Source organism: Podarcis pityusensis (assembly GCF_964106645.2).
Source record: "Podarcis pityusensis genome assembly, chromosome: 6".
NCBI classification, from domain to species: Eukaryota; Metazoa; Chordata; class Lepidosauria; order Squamata; family Lacertidae; genus Podarcis; species Podarcis pityusensis.
The window spans coordinates 35,302,531-35,316,343 of record NC_138030.1 but is presented as its reverse complement, the minus strand read 5'-3'; the positions used below and the strand labels follow the sequence as shown (position 1 = coordinate 35,316,343).

Genomic DNA, 13,813 nt, shown 5'->3' with positions numbered 1-13,813 from the left:
TGCCTCAGAGGCTTTGTCATACAAGTTTCCCACTTCTTCTCTTTGCAGGGTTAAGCGCTTGAAAAAATGTGTGTGTTAAATGAAAGCACAATTTCTCAAGCTGCTGGATTTTGCACCTGGCAGCAAATTCTGTCCTTGCATGGAATTGCAGAATCCATATATCCCTGTGTTTCATAGAAAAACACTTTCAGTAGCAACTGCAGTAGCTAAAAAGGTGCTAATGTGAGAAGGGGGCTCTCGGGATGATGGTGGCAAGGGAAATGTCCAAGTTCGTTTGTTTTATTTCTCTTTTATTGCCTGTCTGGAACTGCCTGGTCTCGCCGCACTTTATTGCTCCCCACTTCCTTGTTGCTCAGCTCCCAAGGAGCCCAGCCTTTTATTTGTTTGTTTATTTATTTACCAGTCATTCATGAATGTAGGAAATCCTTTGAAGCTCCGTTATTTATCTGCACATCTGATGAAGGTGTGTGGCACGTCTTTGTATTTTATTCCATTTGATGTTACTACAGTGACGCCAGCTCTCCCTGCCAAGCTACTTGCTCAGGTCTCCATCTTTGATGTGGGTTAACAATACTTTCCTAAGATCCCCCTTTGATGCTTCCTGTAATATTTCCCTTACGTTTTCCACCGCAACAGAGCAACCTGCTTCTGATGCAGAAACTGGGCTGGCTGATCTGCCACAAACAATTTCGGCGCTGGCGACTTCATGTAAGGCTCTCGGTTCTCCTCTTTCATTGATGTGCAATTACTGACCCCAGTTAGAGATTCCATTAGTGCAAACTGAAGCAGTTAATGTTATCATTGAATTACCTATTTTTACACACAACAGGGTGACATTGATAAAAGGAGAGAGCACAGAATGAATTGCATTATTACTAGGAGGTTAAAAATTTGGTTGGAAAACCTGGAGTGGAAACCAGTGCAACTGAGGAAGGCTGATTATGCTACACGCGACTCATCTCCAACCCTCTGGCTTGAGCAAACATCTCTCATTTTACAAACACAAGGCTGACAGCCTTCTCCTCCCACACTTGGAAGACTGGCAATTATTCACATTCTTACTCTAACAGAACACTGTAGGGTTTATATCCCTCTAGAACAACCCAGGGAATGCTTGGGAATTACAAATTAGTCTGAAGAATATTGCTGTTACAAGCAGCTTGGAAAACACGTAATCAAAAATTCTCTAAATGAATATTAGATGATTGCTCAAATGAATCTTCTTATCTGTTTCTGGTTAGCTTCCTTAAGATGTTCCTTAAGATGTGTTTCAGTAACTGTGAGTGGTGTCCAAATTCGATTTTCCTTATTGTCCACAAAAGCTAGGTTGCTTGTTATGTAACTTACAAATTTCAGGGCTTATGGCTGTGTGACATAATACATTAGCTTTCACTTAACAACCATAACAATATTATCTGTATCACAAAAAAATAAATAGTTGGAGTCTGTGTTTGATTCAGATTAAGCCCAAATCCAGAATCAAAGTAGTGGAGTGTTTGGGAGTAATTCTGATTTTGTTCAAAGTAAGGCAGGGCTTTCCCAAAGTGGCTCAAAGCAAACTGGGCTGCTCCCAAAGCTTCATATCTGCTTCCAAGATTTGCAGGATACAGGAGAGTCCCCAAGCTCTCCATACAATTAAAATAACAGACAAGGGGAGTGGGAAGGAGAGGATGAGGAAATGATTTTGTAACTGACTGACAATTCTAGCTATACAATCAGGGAATAAATTTACTTGGTATCTCATTTTTTACTTCCAGTCACAGAGTTTTGGGTAGAAACTTTTATAAGCTGCTAGTTAGAGACAAATAATGAACTTTTTCTAAAAGTATATAATCAGCTTCAGAATTTGAACCTTGACCCTTCTTGTTGATTAAATGCTTGTAGGCTATTCAGTAGGCTAGTTTAGGTAGCAGGCTGTTTGGAATTTCCTACTTTCTCTTAGGAATTTACATTCAACCAGCTTTTTTCATATGTGTTTTCCCACAAACTTCTTGACTATTCACAGTGGTCAGTGGTGACTTAATACTGCTATGTTTTCCATGTCTTGATAGCAGATGGTCACGTATCTATTTCATATGGGCTCTCGCCGACCTAGTCTTGCAAAAAACAGTGATGGGGAGAGTTGTTTGTACATGATCTATTGTATCATACCATGCTGCAGTGCACTATTTAATGCACTCTGTGTAGGGCTGCCCTTGAACTTGTAGCTGAAATTGGTGCACAATTCAGTGGCCAGAGTGCTGATAGTCACTCCTGGTCAAGCTTGTGCAATGCTAGGTTTAAAGGAGCAATGCTGGTTGCCACTTCCAATCCTAATTCAATGTGATTTTGTTGACATATAAAGCCCCAACTGACTTGGGCTCCAAATAACTGACAAAGCACCTCATTCCACATTGCCCTGCTAATGAATTAAGATCTGCAGGGAGACTTGGTGCTCCTACTTTTGGGGGACGCATGGGAGGGACAGTGTGACCTGAGCAGCCATTCATTGTTGTGGCTTTCGATCTCTAGAATGATTATCTTCCTTAAATGCACCTACTGTCAATACTCTTAGCCTTTAATCAGGAGCATAGGCATCACCTCTTTACCCAGACTTTTGGATGGTGGTAATGTTTCATGAGCCATTTAAGTATTCTTACTTATCTCATGATTAAACATAGTCTGAACTTGTGCATTTTGTTGATGCATGTGTGTTTGTGTGTTGGTTTTATTTTATAATACTTTTGTTGAATATTTCTGCCCTGGGATAAATAGATAGATAGCTCGGGAAGCTTTTAATGTTTAATAGACTATTGTATTTTAATATTCTGTTGGAAGCTGCCCAGAGTGGCTGGAGAAACCCAGCCAGATAGGTGGGGTATAAATTTATTATTATTATTATTATTATTATTATTATTATTATTATTGCTAGATGATAGATAGATAGATAGATAGATAGATAGATAGATAGACAGATAGATGCTAGTTGCTAGAAAGATAGATAGATGATAGACAGAATTGTTTACCACAGTCCTTCCTTGAACAGAATTAATCTTCTGGATAGAAATAACACAAGCACAGATTGCATTCCAAACACCTAGATGATTTGCTTGCCATCACTTTTCAAAAACACATGTGAAACCGGAGCTTATACATGTGTCAATGGAATTACACAGTCACTGATGCTTGCAGTATAAACTGATCAACATGTCCTAAAGTGGATATGCATTTGCACATCATGAAAGCTGTAAATACAGTTAATAAAACAAGTGCAGTTTTAGGGTATCAAATTCCCTAAATTCCCCAAGTAAGACCAAATATTGGATCTTCTATTCCAAAGCAACCTGACCTAATGCATTTTTGGGGACAGAAATAAACTCTAATTTATTTTCTACCACTTCTGACCTTACTACAAATAAAAGCTTTTGTGGCTTTTTCAAATGAAACATAAAATTACAATTGTGAGAAACATTCATATTAGGTGAACATAAAACACCTCAGGCTTCCACTTCTTATTAAATGTTACCTGGATTAACAAAAAGAGTCAATTGGAGGAAATTGGACACATGGTGTAGGAAGGAAATGGGTAATAGAGAATTACTGAATGAAACAGTCTAAGAAAACGTTTCAGATTTTATCAAATTCTGCTACCGCACCTCACTTAACATACACAATTTTCTCTTTGGCTGCTAATGCACTGAAATTAGAGATTGAATTCTGACTATTTGGAGAGCCATTAGATCCCCGGTGCTCCATTGATTTTTACTCAACAAAGAGACACAACATAACCATAAAGTCAGTACATATTCCAGATCTTAAAATATGGGAATCAATCCAAAAGTTCTTTGCATAACGGAAAATAAATAATCAGACTTGGAGATATTGTTACAATGCCAAAAACATTCTGCTTCCCAGAATGAAGCTAATTTAGAAGAGCACATGAGCTACAGAAGGACTAGAAGATCTAGCAATGGCAACCTTGAGTGTCTTCAGTCAGATTATTCTGCAGGAGTCTCATGGGGGGATTTTGTTGTGAATATGTTCATTAAAAAGTTGAATCATATAGTCAGACTACAATTATGTTCTAGATGGTTTTCTTCATGAGCTAACCCACTCACCCCAACCTAGTTGCTATAGCACAAAAATAAACTGAAACAAAAAGCAGCCATAAAGATGCAGAACATTCCTCAGATAACAGACCTAACATCTGATTCATCAGAACCGAGATCTGACTAATGGATGCTACAAATATAGAATTCATATTTCAATTTCATTTTAATAATAAAAAATAAATGCTAGCCTTAGTTCTTTTCAAACAATTCACCAGCACAGAGTCAACAATATAATCCTTTTCCAGATGACCTATTTTCAACATGCCTCAAAAACAATGTTTATCCATGTTTTCTAAGGAGGGGGCAAACCTTAATAAATCCTTACTCTTAAAAATGGCACAGTCTCAGCCCCAGAAGACAGGTGTATAGTGGCTACCCCCAGAACAGAGTGATCCTGGGAAATTTATTCTGCTGTCTCATAATTGTTTTGCTAAGAGGACTCTTTTTGTGCCAGGTTTCTCACCGACAGGGAACTGCCATGCAGGAGAATGAAATAATTTGTTTCAGGAGGCACACAAGTTGGATGGAAATAGATGAAAGCAGGGTTCTACCTTAGGCGGCAAAAAGTCTTGGGCTGGATTTGTTCATTGGTCAGTCGCTACCAGGTCATAATCCAGTTTATTCCAAAGCAGGGGTTGCCAACCTTTTTGGACCCATGGGCACATTTGCAAAGCAGAAAAACTGTTGCAGGCATCACATTTGCACCACAACTGTGTACGCATTGCAACCACACATTTATGTGTGCACACATTTATGTGCAACCACACATTTATGTGCAACCACACATTTATGCATGCACAGTGAGAGCCTAATTTCAGTGGCAGGAGGCTGGGGGATGAGATCCTGTGGCCCCTAGAGAAGCCCTCTATGGGCACATGTGTTCCTGCAGGTCATGTTGGTGACCCATGTTCTAGGCTGTGTATTTGTATCTGCTGTGTGGAGAGCCAGTATGGTGTAGTGGTTAGGAGCGATAGACTTGTAATCTGGGGAACTGGGTTCGCGTCTCCGCTCCTCCACATGCAGCTGCTGGGTGACCTTGGGCTAGTCACACTTCTCTGAAGTCTCTCAGCCCCACTCACTTCACAGAGTGTTTGTTGTGGGGGAGGAAGGGGAAAGGAGAATGTTAGCCGCTTTGAGACTCCTTCGGGTAGTGATAAAGCGGGATATCAAATCCAAACTCCTCCTCCTCCTCCTTCTTTGCATGTGTTCTTTTCTTCAGAGGTTAACATAAAAGCATTTCATGCTATACCACCCATGGTAATTCATACTCCAGGTGCCAAATGAGAGAAGACACCCCCTTTCTATGAAAACTCCCTTTTCAGTGGCACTCTGTAAGTCCCTACATTCTCCACAGGCAGACATAGACTCCAAAGGGAGTTGTGGCCACTTACATCATAGGAACATTTGGCCCAGGGCAATTTCTCCTGGTTTACCTGAGACTAGAAATACAGTTCTCTTCTCTTCCACATCAAATGAATCAGGTTGACATTGGCTGATTCCACTCTCAGTCTCAGTAATTATTACTGCCCTGTCCTTGATAACTCCTGGGCCATGAGATGAATAACAAAACGTTTACTTCTGTGGCAGTGTTTCAGGGCCCTGCAAAAGAGCAAGTCAGCAAATGCCAATCCTGTCCTGCCAAACACTTCCTTGCCCTTCTCTGTGTCTCCTGCCCCTCGCAGTTCTGGGCTCCATTGCCGGAACAAAGGTGTGTGGGTGTGTCGTGCCCTCCTGAGATCAAGGGAACCCCAAATCATTTTATATTTGACCTCAGCTATGTTTGAAGTTCATAGCCTTGAGAGCATGAGCCAGAGAAATGTATTAATTGCCTCATAGCCACTGGCAAGCTAATTCCCTCACCCTTTTCCTGTTGTGCAGGGCAATTCTAAGCATAGAATCATAGAATCATAGAGTTGGAAGAGACCACAAGGGCCATCGAGTCCAACCCCCTGCCAAGCAGGAAGCACCATCAGAGCACTCCTGACATATGGTTGTCAAGCCTCTGCTTAAAGACCTCCAAAGAAGGAGACTCCACCACACTCCTTGGCAGCAAATTCCACTGTCGAACAGCTCTTACTGTCAGGAAGTTCTTCCTAATGTTTAGGTGGAATCTTCTTTCTTGTAGTTTGGATCCATTGCTCCGTGTCCGCTTCTCTGGAGCAGCAGAAAACAACCTTTCTCCCCCCTCTATGTGACATCCTTTTATATATTTGAACATGGCTATCATATCACCCCTTAACCTCATCTTCTCCAGGCTAAACATGCCCAGCTCCCTTAGCCGTTCCTCATAAGGCATCGTTTCCAGGCCTTTGACCATTTTGGTTGCCCTCCTCTGGACACGTTCCAGTTTGTCAGTGTCCTTCTTGAACTGTGGTGCCCAGAACTGGACACAGTACTCCAGGTGAGGTCTGACCAGAGCAGAATACAGTGGCACTATTACTTCCCTTGATCTAGATGCTATACTCCTATTGATGCAGCCCAGAATTGCATTGGCTTTTTTAGCTGCCGTGTCACACTGTTGGCTCATGTCAAGTTTGTGGTCAACCAAGACTCCTAGATCCTTTTCACATGTACTGCTCTCAAGCCAGGTGTCACCCATCTTGTATTTGTGCCTCTCAATTTTTTTGCCCAAGTGCAATGCTTTACATTTCTCCCTGTTAAAATTCATCTTGTTTGTTTTTGCCCAGTTCTCTAATCTGTCAAGGTCGTTTTGAAGTGTGATCCTGTCCTCTGGGGTGTTAGCCACCCCTCCCAGTTTGGTGTCATCTGCAAATTTGATCAGGATGCCCTTGAGTCCATCATCCAAGTCGTTGATAAAGATGTTGAATAAGACCGGGCCCAAGACAGAACCCTGTGGCACCCCACTAGTCACTCTTCTCCAGGATGAAGAGGAACCATTGATGAGCACCCTTTGGGTTCGGTCAGTCAGCCAGTTACAAATCCACTGAGTGGTAGCATAGTCAAGACCGCATTTTACCAGCTTCTTTACAAGAATATCATGGGGCACCTTGTCAAATGCCTTGCTGAAATCAAGGTAGGCTACATCCACTGCGTTCCCTTCATCTACCAGGCTTGTAATTCTGTCAAAAAACGAGATCAGGTTAGTCTGGCATGACTTATTTTTCAGAAATCCATGCTGACTATTGGTGATCACAGCATTCCTTTCTAGGTGCTCACAGACTGTTTGCTTGTCTACTCAGAAGTACAGACACTAGTTGCTGGGAACCACAAGTGGGGAGACTGCTGTTGCACTCAGGTCCTGCTTTGGGGCTTGCCATAGGTATATGGTGGGCCACCGTCAGAACATGATGCTGGACTAGATGGACCATTGGCCTAATCCAGCAGGACTCTTCTTGTATTGTGATGTTCTTATTAGGGGCTGCACCCCTGCTCATTTTCCTTGCCCCCCCTGACATTTTCTTCATATTACCCCACTAGAGCCTCCCTTTTCTGCCCTATGCAAGCTTGCCCATTTCTGAAGCCACTTCTTTCTTCTGTTCTGCAGCCCTGCTCTGCACCCATTTTCAACTTTGCACTGCAAAAACTCCGGTTTGAATTTGCTGGGATGTGATTGAATCCCAACCAAAAGTGGCCACTATCTGAGGCTTTAGAGAGACACATTCCTGCATTATGGCGTTTTGATGCCATTAACAGAAAGCACATCTTCTTAAAAAAGAAAAGAAAAAGTACTTCAGATTCATCAGCACAGTGTCTGGGAACTACAAAGAATATGGCAGACTGTATTATCTACCAGCTGTATTTCTAAGAGGTGAATCAATCTGCTAAGTGATATTTTAAATGTAGTTATTATCTTGTGGTTTCTTCGGTGTCCTTTTCCTGCCGCTCTCTTGCTGTCTGTTTTAATCGAATCACCTTTCTATAGTGGCAATAAACCATTATCTTGCACAAATGAGCCAAATGCCTTCTGTAAGCTATTAGCATTGGTATTTCCTTTTCTCCTTAGAATCTGCTGTTTGTAAATTGCCACCTGCTCCTGTGGAATAACTCTGAGAACAAGAATATCTCAGGATTAGGTGTTATGTTTCCAAAATGCATTTATCAGGTGATGGGGGGGCGGGGTTGATTGGTTTGAAATGTACTGAAGTGCAACGCCAAATTGAAAATAGGCAGGGAAACAATGGAGGAAGAAACAAGCACGTATTTATGGAGGAGTAAAATTAGAGAAATATTTGCAGAGTGGAAGACAGCCAGGAGGCCAGTATGAGTCTGGGCATTGTGTACACATAGCTGGGATTAGGGTTGCAGTTGACTGCCTGGGTGGGTCACACATATGCAATTGGTTTGCCCTAAATGAACCTAGTTCATAGATTTTTCTTTGTAAGTCTCCCAGAGTCACAAAAATCTGTTCAAAGCCCCCCTGTTGTAATTGTAAGGCTGTGTGGGTGCTGACTATGAATGGGAGAGAAACTTGATTTTGTTTGTATTTTTACAATAAACTATCAAATCCACACTCCTCATAGCAATATGGAAACAGAACCAAAGCTATCGTTCAAAATTTGTACTTCTTGAATTATGCATACAGATCCATATATTAGTGAAAATAGGATGCAAAAAATACATTACCATATTTTTCCATGTATAAGATGCCCCCATGTATAAGACACCCCCTATTTTTAGGCACTCCAATTTAAGAAAATAGGGGGGGAGATTGCCTCGTGTATAAGACGACCCACAGTTTTTCACATAATTTTTAAGTAAAAAAACCTAGTCTTATACACGGAAAAGTACAGTATACGGTGGTACCTCAGGTTACAAACACTTCGGGTTACAGACTCCGCTAACCTGGAAGTAGTACCTCGGGTAAATAACTTTACCTCAGAATGAGGACAGAAATCACGCAGCGGCAGCGGGAGGCCCCATTAGCTGAAGTGGTACCTCAGGTTAAGAATGGTTTCAGGTTAAGAATGGACCACTGGGACAAATTAAGTTCGTAACCAGAGGTACCACTGTACTAGGAAAAGTTGCTTGCAAGATATGCATATTACTCAAAACTACACACAAAAATGTGTATATTAGGAAAAATTCACACTGAAATGCTGACAAATTTTCATAAGGATCCCCCCCCCCAAAAAAATGCAGACTCCTGCACCAATGAGAAGAACTGGTCAAGAAGAACTGGTCAAGACTGGAAAAATGAGAAACTAAAAGAAACCAAAATTGATTCTTCCTTCTTTAGTGCTGATAGTTTGATGATTGAAAACAGGCTTCACATAGGTGCTGGTCACCAAGGTTGTAGTAGTGTAAACACTTACTTGGGAGTAACCCCAGTTGTAGTGATGTCAGTGTTGGAAGGGTGGCTCTGCAGCTCCCCCCAACCACATCAGCTACTACAAACTAACCTCCATTGAAAATCAGTGATGGTTACTTTTCAGAGATGCATAGGATTATACTGTTCAATGCTTTACTACAAGGTTGTGTACATTTCCTGCCAGATTTTATCCTGTGACTAAACTAGTTGTGACCCTAGATACAATCAATCAATCAATCAATCTCCTTTACTGGCATAGAAAAAGTGCATTGTATACATGGATCAGGACACAACACAGTTAACGAAACATAGTAGGAGATACTTTAGGATAAAACTTTCCAGACATCGTGAAGTACTAAAATGGCTCTTAGGACCTATGGTGATGTGATTTCAAGGTGTCACTCAAAAATCTTGCCACATTCTCTACGTCATGCCTACAGTTGTTCAGCAGATAATACACCCTGAAAGAGTCAGTGCGGTAAATCCCCTCCTTCAATAAGGGCGTCAAATACTTATCATATATTTTTGCATAAAACGGGCAAATAAAATAAAATGTGTCTGATGGATTTGACCTGTTTTGTGCCACAAAGGCAGTATCCTTCGAGTATGGGATTTAAAAAAATCTACCTTGCAAAACTGCAGATGGTAAGACGTTAAATCTTGTGAGGGAAAGAGTCTTGCATAGGTGAGGATCGTAAAGCTATTGTAAATATGGAGTGTCCTGGCCAAACGAAGGTGGAATTCCAACCTCAAAGGGGAACAGGTTTTATTGGCTGTGCTGCTAAGGGTCCCTAGAGGTAGTCAATACATATGCACTTTTAAAAAAATTGATAAAAGGTACATGGGCGAACCCAACTTTTGAGATGAGGGGAGGAAAAGTTTACATTTGTCTTCCATCACTGTGGTCAGAAAGGAGTTTTCCTTCTGGGACTAGTGGCAGCTGTCAGGGGAAGCCCTTTCTGTTAGGACTTCAACAGAGAGGGAATGGGTTGAATTTGCCTTGCCTGTATGCTGTGGTCACAATGAAAACTTCCTCCACATCTAGTCAGTTCCTAGGTGGTACTAAGCCTAAATAGAAATGTCCCAGGCTGGATTCAACTGCTGGTAGCTGGACACTTTTCTGCACTCAGAGGTATAAGATGCAGTTTTGTAAAAGGGCTATTGAAGACGTTCAGGGAGGAGGAGTCAACAGCTCACTGATAGCTCAGTGGAGAGTCCATGCACAAAAGCAATCTAGAGATGTCTGACTTATGAGCTTTCCAGGAATGCCTTGCTGAGTCAGGCAGGTCTTAGTCTCCCCCAGCAATGGATGCTCTTACATTCTGACTACAGGGATTTGTCAAAGGAATTCAACAGCTCTAAAAAAAGAAGACCACAAGTTTGGGATACAAGAAGGAAAGATTTATTAAACTCTGTCACTCAGGTAATTGCTTATGTGATGCATATTAAACATTTGCTTCCCTGCAGCCCAGGACTCATTCACTGCATACCTCCTCCATGTGTGACCTGGCTGGCCAAATTCAGGGCTTTGAATCAGTCGACCACATTAATGTCCTGATAGGTTACGCTGTCTTTAAATTTGTTACAGGAGAAGTTGACAAGCAGATACTTGGTCCCACTTTTTCTGGGAAAGAACTTAAACTGGACTTGATAGCTGTCCTGGGGATTCAGTGGTGGTATACTGTGGATAAGGAGCAAAGGAGCAAAGTCAGCCTGGGCCTGGGAAGATTGCCAGCACAGTGCATGCCTTAGGATGGTCTGTTAAGGGGGATCAGAGGCTGGTCTGTTAAGGCTGGCCATGGGCAGTATTTTGCATGTGTCGAAAAGCTCCCATGGAGACTGATAGTTAGGCAGAACATCATTTTATTAACTCAATCAATCACAAGTATCACAAGCTGGGCAAACTGAATGCTGTTCTAGAGGCCTGTTTCCATACTGGTTGCTGCAGCTCTCCACACTGGAGTGCAGACTTTGCTTGCTCTGCAAGTGCAGATGGATAATTGGAAAGCAAAACAACAAGGCCACAAAGGGGAGAATGTCTTGTTTGAGATGTTGCCCCTCCATTCTCTATCTGTGACCCAGTCAGAAGGGAAGGTGGTACCCTGTGCAGAGCCACCACACTTGCCCAGACGCCCCACATACTTACTCTTTCTTTTTTCCCCCCTTTTTTTATACTTACTTTTTCTTGAAGGTTTTTTCCAGTAAGCCACTACCCTCCGCCTTCAGCACACCATCCTTCAGCTCCTCATCAAAACAGTTGTCAATGGTCACTGCCACCTTCACTTCCTTGCCCACTTTTGCCTCTCCCAGCACCTGCTCAGAACAAAGTTGAACAGAATTGCTAGCAACCCTTCCTAAGGCTACCCTGACCCAGGTTCAAAATGATAGGTCCATAGAGACACAGCTCCCTCCTCCTCCTTTCCCTGGGAACCACCTCCTCTTGCTGGTTCCTCTGCCTGCCTGCACTCAGAGTTGCAGGTAGAGAAGTGCAGTGATTCTTGGGGTGTTTTTATGTATGACATTTGAGCCTGCCTTAACCCTAGGCAGACACAAGGGAATCAGCTCATAATGGCAGCTCATAATGGCTAAGGGTTTACCTTTATTGCGACGCTGGGTTTCTCGAGGATTATGACTCTGTTCACATTTCCCCCCTCTTTTTTTGACCATGAAGCTGCGACTTTAATCAGGTTGTCTATCAGCAGGTACTGCTTGTACTCAGCATATGAAATATTGATAGGGAATTCTTTTTCTGGGGGAGGGGGGGAAATCACTATGAGGTGTGGTTGCACAAGCCTGGCAGATAGTTGTTCCTTATTTAAGAGAACCCTCCTTATGTTGCTCTGATGAAGAATGACCAGAATGTTCCCAAGGCAGGGCTCCCCCTTTGGGGCCCACTTTGTTGTAATTCTGTCCTAGCTGGAAGGGAGATGGCGAGGGATAGAAGAATCATAAAAACTTTGCATCCCTCCCTCAATTGCCAATGGCTGAAAAAGCAATGCCTTTCTCCATCGTTTCCTGTTTCTTGCTTGGGATGGAGCAAGTGGAAAGGAGGCAGGTGTGCACTGATGTCATCACACAGGCAATTCCCTGTATTCCCAGAATGTGAGAAAGCAGGAACTGTCCATCACTGCACTCTGGTGAGGCATGAGGCAGCCACATTGCTGGTCAAAGGCTGACTAGAAGACCACCTGGGATGGAACAACCCAAGGGAAGAAGCCATCATTGCCAAGTAGTGTTTGGTTCAACAGCACTTGGGGGATGGTAAACTTATTTCCTGTAGATCAGGGATGTCCAACAGGTCGATTGGGATCTACTGGACAATTTGGGGGGGGGGGGTCCGTGGTAGTGGGAGTAGATCGCAGTCTCTTGGAAGTTGGACATGCCTGCTGTAGATTATATTCATGTTTGGTGTGCTCAGAATAGACCTACTGAAATTAATGGGTATGACTTACTTAAATCCATTAATTTCAATGTGTAACTTAGTTTGATATAACTCTGTGATTTGATTTTCCAGAGGCATGTAACATGCAATGTATCCATGTCTACTATCTCCTGCCGGGGTGCAACAGGTAATTTGGAGTCTTCTGTCCCTCACATCAGTTAACAAGGATGGACCATTTAGGATTCATTTCACCAGGTTTTATCAATGATGTGTGTTCAACTTCAGTAGTCCCCTCATCTGGTTGAGGTGCCAAATGATCCTCCCTCCTTGCCCACATTCTCTGGCTTATCTCATACCTGGTTATGAAGAAACCCATGAAAAAACTTACCTTCTTTGGGGCCAAGGGTCACCAAGATGGAGGCTTTCCAGATCTCATGAATGGGTTTCCCAGTGTTGTTAATTGACCAAGCGGCCATATTGGGTGTTAGGTACTCAGTTGTAGAGCCAAGGTTTGTCAGCCTCAAGACCAAGTGGACATCCTTGCCAATCTCCAGTGGGCTCTTCACCTTGATTTTCCCTAAGACACTGGGCTTTGCAGCTTCTCTCAGGCTTCTGGCAGACTCAGAGTGGTTTGTTTTCAGATTTAGTTTGGCACAAGCCTTTGCAAATACTTCCCTTTCCTTGACAGAGCCTGAAAAAGTAAGAATAGGATGGCGAAATTTGACAGGGCCCTCTGACTCAAATGATGCAAGTTCATTAGCAGCCCCTGGGATCAAGAGTGCATTGCATGAAGCTCATCAGCCTTCTCTCTCTGGCTTTCCCTAGGCTAGAGACCACTTTAACTACTCAAATGTCACAGCAGTGCAAGTTCTAACACAGAGCATGGTTGGAGTATGTAGGGTTCACTGGCTAGTTGACTACTGACCTAGGTCCAGCTTGGATGTTGCACATGGATTCAGATACAATTAGCTGTGCCTGGAGTGCAGATTTAGAGAGAAGATGCCATCCATTTTGTCTTCATTGCCCCAGCCAAACACTTACTTGGACAAAAACCAAGATGCCTGAAAATGC

The 13,813-nt window shown here is 42.6% G+C and overlaps 1 protein-coding gene across 1 annotated transcript; it reads right to left on the bottom strand.

The window, feature by feature from the left end:
* Positions 1–10,878: 10,878 nt before the first annotated feature.
* Positions 10,879–13,305, bottom strand: LOC308479198 (protein-glutamine gamma-glutamyltransferase E-like). The gene is made up of 4 exons (XM_081009640.1): positions 13,131–13,305; positions 11,958–12,109; positions 11,540–11,673; positions 10,879–11,041 (listed from the first exon to the last, which is right to left on the bottom strand). Exons 1-4 carry the CDS (start codon positions 13,216–13,218, stop codon positions 10,894–10,896), a joined length of 522 nt encoding a protein of 173 aa, XP_080865766.1. The 5' UTR covers positions 13,219–13,305; the 3' UTR covers positions 10,879–10,893.
* Between the last annotated feature and the right edge of the window lie 508 nt (positions 13,306–13,813).

Bases quoted from the DNA above. Each gene is read 5' to 3' on its own strand.
- LOC308479198 (XM_081009640.1), bottom strand. From the start codon at position 13,218: ATGGCCGCTTGGTCAATTAACAACACTGGGAAACCCATTCATGAGATC. The intron at 12,110-13,130 runs GTAAGTTTTTTC...CCCCTCCCCCAG, and splicing joins GACCCTTGGCCCCAAAGAAG to AAAAAGAATTCCCTATCAAT. The intron at 11,674-11,957 runs GTAAACCCTTAG...TGTTCTGAGCAG, and splicing joins AACCCAGCGTCGCAATAAAG to GTGCTGGGAGAGGCAAAAGT.